General features: G+C 37.9%; 1 protein-coding gene and 1 pseudogene across 1 annotated transcript; one reads left to right on the top strand and one right to left on the bottom strand.

Annotated features, from left to right (window-relative positions):
- The window catches only part of LOC108373863 (uncharacterized), a 948-nt pseudogene extending 237 nt beyond the window's left edge, over window positions 1-711 (top strand).
- Window positions 712-1,237: 526 nt separating this feature from the next.
- LOC108373865 (putative nuclease HARBI1) lies at window positions 1,238-1,835 on the bottom strand. Its single transcript, XM_017629806.1, has 2 exons — window positions 1,518-1,835; window positions 1,238-1,435 (listed from the first exon to the last, which is right to left on the bottom strand). The coding sequence occupies exons 1-2, from the start codon at window positions 1,620-1,622 to the stop codon at window positions 1,280-1,282; spliced, it is 261 nt and encodes an 86-aa protein (XP_017485295.1). The 5' UTR covers window positions 1,623-1,835; the 3' UTR covers window positions 1,238-1,279.
- Between the last annotated feature and the right edge of the window lie 9,097 nt (window positions 1,836-10,932).

Genomic DNA, 10,932 nt, shown 5'->3' with positions numbered 1-10,932 from the left:
TTAGTTGAGTCGCTGAACAGTGCAGGTCCACCACAAAAGGATACCAATGGATGGAAAAAGGTAAAGCATAATTGGTGCTATAAATTAAATCGTGTCTTTAAATTACACTGTTTTTTATATACATATGTATAGACGTGGACGGAATGGAAAAGTGACATAAAAAGAAAGCTCGTACAAAACAAAAGCGAGTCTCGAGCAACTGGTGGAGGACCCTTTTCTAAGCACTAACTAACGCAAACGGAAGAGACAATAGTGCGCATATGTGGCATTGCACAGTCTGTGGTTGGTGTGGCTGGCAATGCAGTTGGCCTCAGCGAAGATTTAGTTTGTGCAAGTGAGGATGAAATGCCATGAACATCATCGAAGCGGTCAATGTCTCCAGTCAGCAGCACTCCTAAAAGACAAAGGACAGATAGTACTGGGGAGCGTTTGAAAAAATTTCTCGATGAAGACAACGAGAGAAAGCTCGAAATAAATGAAAGATTGGACGAGCTAATTAAGATTGAAAAAGAAAATGCCAGCAGCCTCAGACGAGTGTATAGAGCAATAGAAAAAAGCAACGAATCTGTCGCGAATGCAGAAACTGAGCTCAAGGATGAATTTGTCCGTATTAATACAGGTGTTTTGCGAGCGATACAGGAAAAAAACGAAATAAAAAAAAAGCAACTCGAGCTCGAACTCCTAAAGTTTGATTACGAAAAACAGAAATAAAAGTAATTTCCCATTTTAAAAAATGTCAAAAAAGTGTTGGTTGTGTTCGTTATAGTACCCAAAAAGTTTTAGAAAAATGTATTTACTTATTAAATGAATTTTTGTTTTGTTTTAATGAATATATATGCGTGTTTTTTAAATTAATGAATAAATATGTGTTTTTTGTTTTTTAATAAATAAATATTTGAATTTTTATTCAGTTTGTTTGCTATAAACTGTTGGCTATTTCATCCCTCATCTTTTTACCTTCACTTTGCAGTGTTGCGTTCGGTGGGGGTTCAACATTTTCCTCAGTATCATTTGATGGTAAAGTAATACTGTCGTCGTTATATACCACGTTGTAGTCTCTGCAGATATTGTGCAGCGCACAGCAAACATTTGAAATTTTCACCACTTTTTCTGGCCGATAGTGCAAGGTGCTCAATAATCAGCGAAATCGGCTTTTCAGCACACCTATTGTTCGCTCCAAAATATTTCGAGAAGATGGATGGGCCAAATTGAAATTATATTCTTTAGAGTTGTAGCGTGGATCTCTGTATGGTGTTAATAAAAAAGGTTCTATGCCATATTAACAATCTGTTAATAACTTTGATGTCCGGTCACCTGACTCATACTTCCTGAGGAAATATTGTCTGGCGCTACTAACGTTCCATACGAATGAGTCATGGCTAGAGCCGGGATAGCGTGCATCGACCGCTCGAATTTTCATGTCACCATCACAAATCTAAATAAAAATGTACTTACATATATATAAATCAGTTTTACAAGGCAATGTACGAGTAAAATGAAGATTCATGATTACTTACAATCATGGCATTCCTACTGAAATATCCCTTTCGATTATAAAACAAATGTTCGTCCATACTCGGCTTGATGATTTTTATGTGTGTCCCGCCGATGCAACCAATCATTGAGGGAATTTTGTACTTTAAGTAAAAATAGTCTCTTCATCTGTGTTTTTCGGTGCCGTCCATTTCTAGTTTCACCCACTGAAGGCAAATGAACCGCTCCATAACCTTAAGCACACAATCTAAAATCGTTGACACCGTGCTTCTAGCTACACTTATGCTAGAATCGTTCCCGACTGATCTTTGATAGGATCCTTCAGCTAAAAATCGCAACAAAGCTGCTAAAAGCGCAGTTAGTCAACGACGTAACGTAGACGTATGTTGACGCAGACACGATCTACCTTATGAGATTCGCGTGTTAACGAAAACTCACCACCGCATGGTGCTGACGTTGCCGTTGCTTCTCTCTCTCTCTCTATCAACAGCAAATTTGATATGCTGCTACGTACGTCAACCTACGTTTACGCTACGTCGTTGACTAACTGCGCTTTAACTGCAGCACTGGTGGAACTTTCGAACGTGTCAAGTGCCCTTCAATGGTGTCAAGCACCATTCGGAAAGCCTCTTTCTTTAGGCGATAATGTGCTATGAAACTGCAAATACGCTATAAATATNTAACAATCTGTTAATAACTTTGATGTCCGGTCACCTGACTCATACTTCCTGAGGAAATATTGTCTGGCGCTACTAACGTTCCATACGAATGAGTCATGGCTAGAGCCGGGATAGCGTGCATCGACCGCTCGAATTTTCATGTCACCATCACAAATCTAAATAAAAATGTACTTACATATATATAAATCAGTTTTACAAGGCAATGTACGAGTAAAATGAAGATTCATGATTACTTACAATCATGGCATTCCTACTGAAATATCCCTTTCGATTATAAAACAAATGTTCGTCCATACTCGGCTTGATGATTTTTATGTGTGTCCCGCCGATGCAACCAATCATTGAGGGAATTTTGTACTTTAAGTAAAAATAGTCTCTTCATCTGTGTTTTTCGGTGCCGTCCATTTCTAGTTTCACCCACTGAAGGCAAATGAACCGCTCCATAACCTTAAGCACACAATCTAAAATCGTTGACACCGTGCTTCTAGCTACACTTATGCTAGAATCGTTCCCGACTGATCTTTGATAGGATCCTTCAGCTAAAAATCGCAACAAAGCTGCTAAAAGCGCAGTTAGTCAACGACGTAACGTAGACGTATGTTGACGCAGACACGATCTACCTTATGAGATTCGCGTGTTAACGAAAACTCACCACCGCATGGTGCTGACGTTGCCGTTGCTTCTCTCTCTCTCTCTATCAACAGCAAATTTGATATGCTGCTACGTACGTCAACCTACGTTTACGCTACGTCGTTGACTAACTGCGCTTTAACTGCAGCACTGGTGGAACTTTCGAACGTGTCAAGTGCCCTTCAATGGTGTCAAGCACCATTCGGAAAGCCTCTTTCTTTAGGCGATAATGTGCTATGAAACTGCAAATACGCTATAAATATTTATAAACGCACATTAAAAAACAATATACTTACGCTGTCTCGGGCAGCTCAAGTGGATTGCTGCAATCTCTCAAAATTTTTCTTTTAACTTTCTCGGAACTTTCTTCTTCCAATAAGAGAAATGCGACAACTGCGAATGTCATTTTGGGCTTACTCATTTTTATTTAAATTAATGAAAACAATTCAATTTTATAAAATTGTGTCAAAAAACTGTACATTCAAATTGCCGCCATACACACAAATGTGCAAAACAGCTGATTCGAACATCGGTTTTGTTTATGTTCGAAAAGAGCAAAACTAATCCGGTTTCATGACACCAAATGAAACCAATATTGGTTTGTAATTCCGACGAAAAGCAAAACCGACTTGGATTCCATGACAGGCCTGTATGTCACACTTTCCAAGATTATACCTATGGTTAACTGCCTAACATCTCAAGTGAGTAAATTTTCTACAACTCTTGATTGTGTCACCCAACTACAAACGAAACTCCTGGCGGAGTGTAGTAAAAGATTTGGTCTCATTGAACACAACACCTACGCAGCTTTAGGAACTATCCTCGATCACCAGCTCCGAAGAAGACGTTGTTAAAGAAGATTTTGACTTTTGGTACCAACATAAAAAGCTTGCGATTGGACAAAAACGAAAACACTCTACAAAAGGTGATGAGTTGTAGCTTTAATTATCAAACCCCGTCTGCTCTTTAAAATCCAATCCGTTAGAGGAATAATAATAATAATAGATTGGCGCTTACACTTATGTATGTTAGTGTTTGGCCGAGCTTCTCCTCCAACTTGTGGTGTGCGCCTTGATATTGTCACACAAAGCGGAGGGACCTACAGTTTTACGCCGACTCCGAACGGCGATTGTATTTTATGAGAAGCTGTTTTTCATGGCAGAAATACAATCGGAGATCGAGCTTTGATGTAGAAGAAAAGGTTGCTTTGTACAAAGAAAGACCTATTATCGTCTCATTAGAAATGATCAACATGATAACTTCTTTCAGAAATATAGCACTGTTACTCTGCAAAAATGCTGTTGAACAGTGTTATAATACAGATATTTTTTATTAATTAATTAATTTGTATGAAATAAATACAAACAAATATAATACGTACATAAAAAGAAGCAAATTCTGTATACTTTTTAAAAACAATTTATTGGACTTTATTCTTTTTCTGGTTTTTTGAGGGTCCATTCTAGTAAAACTTGTTTTAAAACTTGGAAGTTTTTCTTAAAAAAATCTAAAAGATTAATCTAAAATCAATAATGAAAATCACATAAGTTAATTGTTTAAGCGTTTTTTAATACAAACAAAAATAAACATATGTCAGTTCTTATATAGGTACAAATATCGATATAAGTAGGTATCGATACTTTTATCCCGATACTTTCTTTCGATGCTACTTCCAAGTACAAGTATCGATACTTCTATGGTATCGTTTCATCCCTATGGGTAACATGGACCAGGTAGTCCATATTTGCCCAAGTGATTATTGTGTACACACGTCCCATATAAAGAGCTTTTGTTCACAACCAGCACATTCCTCATGGCTCCAATTTTTGCAAGAGACACATTGAACCCATATTTCACCAGACCGATCTCTCAGCTGCGTTTACAAATTCTAGAATTTCGCCGTCAGATTCGTCACGGACACTGTAATTGCCATCCAAGTCCGAAGAGGATGAGGAATTTGTTTTATTCCTTTCTCCTGAATTGAAAATAAAGAATGAAATGATATCTAGAAATGTCAAATCAAAACCTTGATTTCAGTAACTTTACCTGCACATTTTTCTATTTCTGAATTAATTTTTTTCATAAGTGCTTTAGAAGTGCTGGGTTGATTAGAATTATCTTGGTGTTTTTTGGGTTCTTGAATGAAAACAGAGCACGAAAGTTTTAAAAAGTTAGTCAAAATCTTTATTTAAGCAGTCTTACCTGTACACTTTTCTTTTGCAAAATTTAGTTTTTTAATAATTCCCTTGGAGGTGCTGGGTCCATTAAAATAAATAAACTGGCGTCTGTTGGTTTTTCTTAGAGGTCTTTTTCCGATGCTTTCTTCAACGAAATTTTTAAAGATTTTTTATAAGGTGAAGATGTTATCAACGTGGCCTTTCCTGCTGGCCTGCCACGATTGGAAAGCTTCGTTTTTTTTTATAGGAACCGGAGATATTTCAATCGGTGTTATTACCATAGACGTGGTTTCTGATACGCTTAGAACTGAGCGACTTAAATTTCCATTACAAATATCGTTTTTTGGATGCGGACACTCTACAATGATTTCGTTATTTAGTATTTCCTCTGGTACTTCATAAGTACTTTCAGACTCTCGAGGAGGAGAATGCGATGCTACATCATCGGCAGCTAAAAATATACCGGTTGTGCGAAATCCATTAATTGCGATTTCCCCACTTTGAACTCGCAAATAGGCCTTTCCATAAAGCTCTGCCATATCGAAGTGTGTCAAATCTCTGCCGTTCGAACGCATCCAAACACGTATTTCTTCCGCAAGATAACTCTTAAGAGGTCCCATGAAAGTTTTTATCAAGCGGCTGTATTTTGTGACTTGAGTGTGGAGGGATGGATACGATAGATACGTGATTTTCCCTAGCCAAATCAACAAGCTCAATATTTCTTGTATGACTCGAATGACCATCCAAGACGAGCAATACTGGTGAACCAGCTGATGGTTTTACGTGTTTTATGAAGTGCTGAAACCATATTGTAAAAATATGTGAACCCAACCGGATTGATGACATTCGTATATTGATACTGGCGGCGCTCCTTTTAACAACAAATCTGAGCGTTTCTTGCGTGGAAATATAAATAGTGGTGGAACAAGTACTCCACCTGCACTCATACAAACAACACTTGTGATCGTAGATCCTCTCTCTGCAGAAGTAAGGCTACCAATCTGCCTTTTACCCTTCCTTGACANGTACTCCACCTGCACTCATACAAACACCACTTGTGATCGTAGATCCTCTCTCTGCAGAAGTAAGGCTACCAATCTGCCTTTTACCCTTCCTTGACAATACTTAGGGTAATTTTGATGGAACGATACTTATGCCTGTTTCCAGTGTTGCCACGAACAAATTTTTTTTCCTACAAAAAGATCCTACCAAGACCAACCAAAACCTACCAAAAATTTTTTAAGTTTTTTATTAGTTTTTTCCAACGTCAAGTTTATTAAAAATGTAGGTAACAACATTTCGTAAATCCAAAAAACACGGCTAGTACAACAAAAACAAGTTAACTATGTATAACAATTAATTTTACAGTACAGATTTACACAAATTTTTGTCTCTTTACACATCGTCACTGGAAATGCAAAAAGACGTAACAAACATCGTCGCTGAAATTCAAAAAGTCGTAACTAATAAAAAATTCAAAATTCAGTTTTTTATTGATATGATGGATTTCATCGAATTACAACTCCCACATCATTTAATGAAAAAAATTATAATTTTGAGTCATAACTTTTTCCACTTCAGTTGCGATGTTGTTACGTCTTTTTGCATTTCAGGTGACGACATATATATTATTATTATTATTCGTCAGGGATACTCGCTCTGCGACCTAAGAACATCTATTGTGCTTAACCCTAATTGTAATACTCCAGTCCTAGGCTATTTAAGAAGTTAAGCCCTTTGGAGGGCGCCATGTTTCAAATTGTGGATGAAGAAAATCGTTCCCCAAAGTATATCAGTCTGCTATTTATGATATGTGGGCTCTGGGATCTCTTCCACCATTTCCAAAAGGCTAGGGACCATGCAAGCGCATTTGGGCTCCATGCTTTGCGAGACAGTCAGCCCTTTCGTTGCCTTCAAACCCTTCATGTCCCGGAACCCACCAAAGCGTTACGCTATTGTGGGCTTCCAAGTCTTTCAAAAGAGTTTTACAGCTGTCCACAAGCCTAAAAGCTCAAACAGTCAACGACGTAACGTAGACGTAGGCTGACGCAGACACGATCTACTTTATGGGATTCGCGTGTTAACGAAAACTCACCACCGCATGGCGGTGACGTTGCCGTTGCTTCTCTCTCTCTCTCTAACAACAATAAATTCGATATGCTGCTACGTACGTCAACCTACGTTTACGCTACGTCGTTGACTAACTGCGCTTTAAGTCATTTTAAAAGAGTTTAAGGCCTTTAACCTGCCTGAACATCCGACATAATATTTGTTTTGGACAAATGGATACGCCTGCTATAGTACTCTCGTAGTCCATCTTTAATCCGTCGGTATACCATACTTGGGACCTTTCGTCAATCATAGTTATTATCACTTCACAGCAGTCCCTTTTAGGAATTCTGACCTTGAAGGGTTTGTAGAAGGATAACTTTCTTCCCGATCATATTGGTCAGTAGTAGGGCACTCCAGCAGACAATGGTAGACTTCAGTGGGTTTATTGACAAGCCCTCTTCAGCAAACTGGTCTTCAGGACATATACATACTAAATATCGCACACGTTCTTCAGAAGTGAAGAAGCTTGTGGGAACAGACGAAGAAATCAAACGACAATAGCGGAGGATTCAACTACTGAAATTCAAGATAACTAGGTGGTCCATATTACCCACGTAGTCCATATTACCCACCTTTACTCTATTTAATACTTGCGCCGGGTATTTAATGTTCGGCTCCGCCCGAACTTAAGGTACTGGCCCAATGTAGGCTTGCTTTGCTTGTTTCGCTTTGAGAACTGTCAAAAGTTATTTGGAATATACTAACACGTATGAAGGCTGACCAAATGGCAGCTTTGCTTTACTTGCTTTAAGCGCCTCAAAGTTTCAAATAGGCAAATGTTTTATTTGAAAGCGTTTTGTAGGCTTTTGACAAAAAGGTATGTTCCCGTTCCTAATTAATTCAAACAAACTGCTGCACACTTTTATGAACAAAAATTTGCTTACATATTTTAAAAATAAATACACTGAACCAAAAACCAATCTCTGGATCAAAGAAAAACGTTCCTTACTTTAAGGTCGAAAATTCTTCCGAATGAGTAAAAAATTCTCCCGAATGAGTAATTTTTTTTGCAGTGTGTAAAAACGTACACGAAAATATGGAACCGTGGATGTAATCATTTTGAAGAAAGGTTGGGCATGAAAAGAGGATAAAACTTCTTTAGTGCTATTTCGTTCCCATTTTGATTGCTGCTTTTCTTCAATTAATATAAGTTTTTTTTTTGAGTGTATAATATAAGTAATTCAAAGTTTAATAAAAATTATTCTATGTTTCCATATTTGTATTTAACACATAGTTGGCTGAAATATTGCTAAGTCCATTTTTACAAATTTGACGGAAACTTTGAATACAAAGTTTTGCGTGTTTAAAGCAAAGCAAAACTAAATACGAATCCGAAGGATTCGATATTTTTTAAAAGATTTCGTATTATTTTGGCCCTAACGGATTTTCTTTTCTCTTTTGGACTTTGGAAAATTTGCCTTTCATTGAATATAAACGGGAAAAAATAAAGCAAGTACATTAATTTCTTTTGTTGCTTCCTTTTCAAAACATGAGGTTTCACAAAATGTGGACTAAGCAACTTTTCACACAAAGTTAGCGATATTTATGATGTCAAACTACTGGTCAGTCGTCTCTTGATTTTTTGTTTTTGTTTTTAATAAATGTACATATATTTATATATGTATAATTATTATCACTCCTTTGAAATGCAAAAATTAATTCGCATTAATTTAAAAATAAGTCCGAAACGATCGTTTTGTAAAATTATTCTTACTGTAAGGGAACAGACCTTGATTTTTCAACTACACAGATGGTAGCTTTAACAGCGTAGGGATACTTCCGGTCCCCTTTTCCGGCAACACAGAAAGGAGAGTTCTACTTAGTAAGGGTTATAATCCCCAAGCGCGGCCAAAGGCCGTCTGCGCAGAAAGAAGTTCTGCGCAAGAATACTTCATATGCGTTATTTCGGTTTACAACCGACACTGTGCATATATGCATTATTTCGATTTTTTCCATGTGCATTATTTCGGAAGGGATTAGGCATGCCGCTCGCTACCTGCAAGCTCATTCTAAGGGAACTGTATCTTAAATTAGCAAGCGAAAGGTGGGATAGCTTCACCACTTGCAACAAGACGAAGCTTACATGGCCAAAATGGGACAAAAAGCGGTCGAAGGATCTCCTCATGCTGAGCAGAGGGCACCTAGCCGCAGCTGTGGGTCTGCTAACAGGCTATGTTGCTTTTGGAAAGCACGCGGAGAGGTTAGGGATCCCACATAACGATTTCAGCAGAAGCTGCAGAAATGAAGAAGAGCCAGAAACCTTGCGGCACAAGACAAAAGTTTATGGGTTCAGAATTCTTTGAGGACCTAACCGACATAGCCGAAGTAGGCATAAGGCAACTTCTGGGTTTCGCGAAATCCACACGATGGTTTGAGTAGGAGGGTTCTAACGATCCGCGTGGTATCACAACGGGCTCACAACCAAGGGCCTATGTGCGATAGTGGCGTCACTGGCAGCCACTTCAACCTAACCTAACCTAACCTAGGTTAAGCTTGGTATGTGTTAAAATAATCTGATCAAGTCCATTTTTTTGGAGGTCACACGCAACTGTATGATTCTAGCGCCTTCAGTCAACCATAAGTGAGTAATCCACTTGCAAACAGCGTTATGTGATTTTGTAATAGTAAGCCATAAATTACTAAAAAACGTCTACAGCAACAAGTAACATCCAAACTGTATATTTCTTTTTATTATCTGAAAATTGTGATAAATAAGAGCCTAATAACCAGGGTTCGGATTTGCCTCCTTTTGGCCCCTCGCTCGCTCGTTAGCTTGCTCTGAGCTTGCGCAACTCACGAGCANCTAAAAAACGTCTACAGCAACAAGTAACATCCAAACTGTATATTTCTTTTTATTATCTGAAAATTGTGATAAATAAGAGCCTAATAACCAGGGTTCGGATTTGCCTCCTTTTGGCCCCTCGCTCGCTCGTTAGCTTGCTCTGAGCTTGCGCAACTCACGAGCAACAAGCGAGGCTGTTTGCAAACGAATACTCGTTAAGAAAATGAGGGCAGCGCAAGAGTAGAGTGGCAAGCAAACGAGGGCCTCATTAGCTCTGCCCTCGCGAGGGCGGCGTTGCGAGCGAGGCACTCATTTGCAGCAGCAGACGAGCGAGGCGAGTAAAAGAGCGAGGCAAATGAGGCGAGCAAACGAGCGAGGCAAATGAGGCAAGCAGATTAGACAGGAAAACGGGTTGTTTGGTCAGCAAAAATGTATGGGATAAAAATTGCATCAACTAAGAATTTAGAGAAAACGATTGTATGCACACATGCAGATATGTATATACATACATATATACACATATGTATGTATTAATTTATGTATATATTTTCATGCACAGAAGAATAGATGCGTGCTATTTTTACCAGTTTTATCTACTAGGTAGGTACATATGTGCATACATATATATTGCAAATAACAATTTGCAAAATGGTAAAATTTGCCGTATAAACGCTGAGCTAAGTTTTTATTTGCAAATAACTAAATCACGCAAATAAGTATTGATTAGTGCTACTATTTGCAAATAAGCGCAACACGCCACCATTCTTAGGTTTATTTTCTTTTTCGATGGTCATCTTATTGCCTTTTTATAATCAAGACGTTGCCATTTTTAACTTTATTTTCTTTTTCGATTGTCATATTATTGCCTTTTTATAATCAGGCAATATTAAAAAAGAATTTTTCACCATCGAATAAACAGTGAGTTAGGTATTTGCAAATTATTTTTATTTGCAAATAGCTTACGTATATACGTAGTATATGTAGGTATAGTTTTTTAATTTTCAATAACTTATAAAATTTCAACTTATACACTTAGGTCTCTTTTTATGCGGATTTG

This window comes from Rhagoletis zephyria, unplaced genomic scaffold (genome assembly GCF_001687245.7).
Source record: "Rhagoletis zephyria isolate East Lansing unplaced genomic scaffold, Rhagoletis_zephyria_1.1 Rzeph_scaffold_07100, whole genome shotgun sequence".
Classification (NCBI taxonomy): Eukaryota; Metazoa; Arthropoda; class Insecta; order Diptera; family Tephritidae; genus Rhagoletis; species Rhagoletis zephyria.
Note: the sequence above shows the minus strand (reverse complement) of the source record. Positions and strands in the feature narration are given on the sequence as shown.

Coding starts and splice junctions, on each gene's coding strand:
- LOC108373865 (XM_017629806.1), bottom strand. CDS start 1,622: ATGATTGGTTGCATCGGCGGGACACACATAAAAATCATCAAGCCGAGT. Junction 1,436..1,517: donor TCAGTAGGAATGCCATGATT/GTAAGTAATCAT, acceptor ATTTTTATTTAG/ATTTGTGATGGTGACATGAA.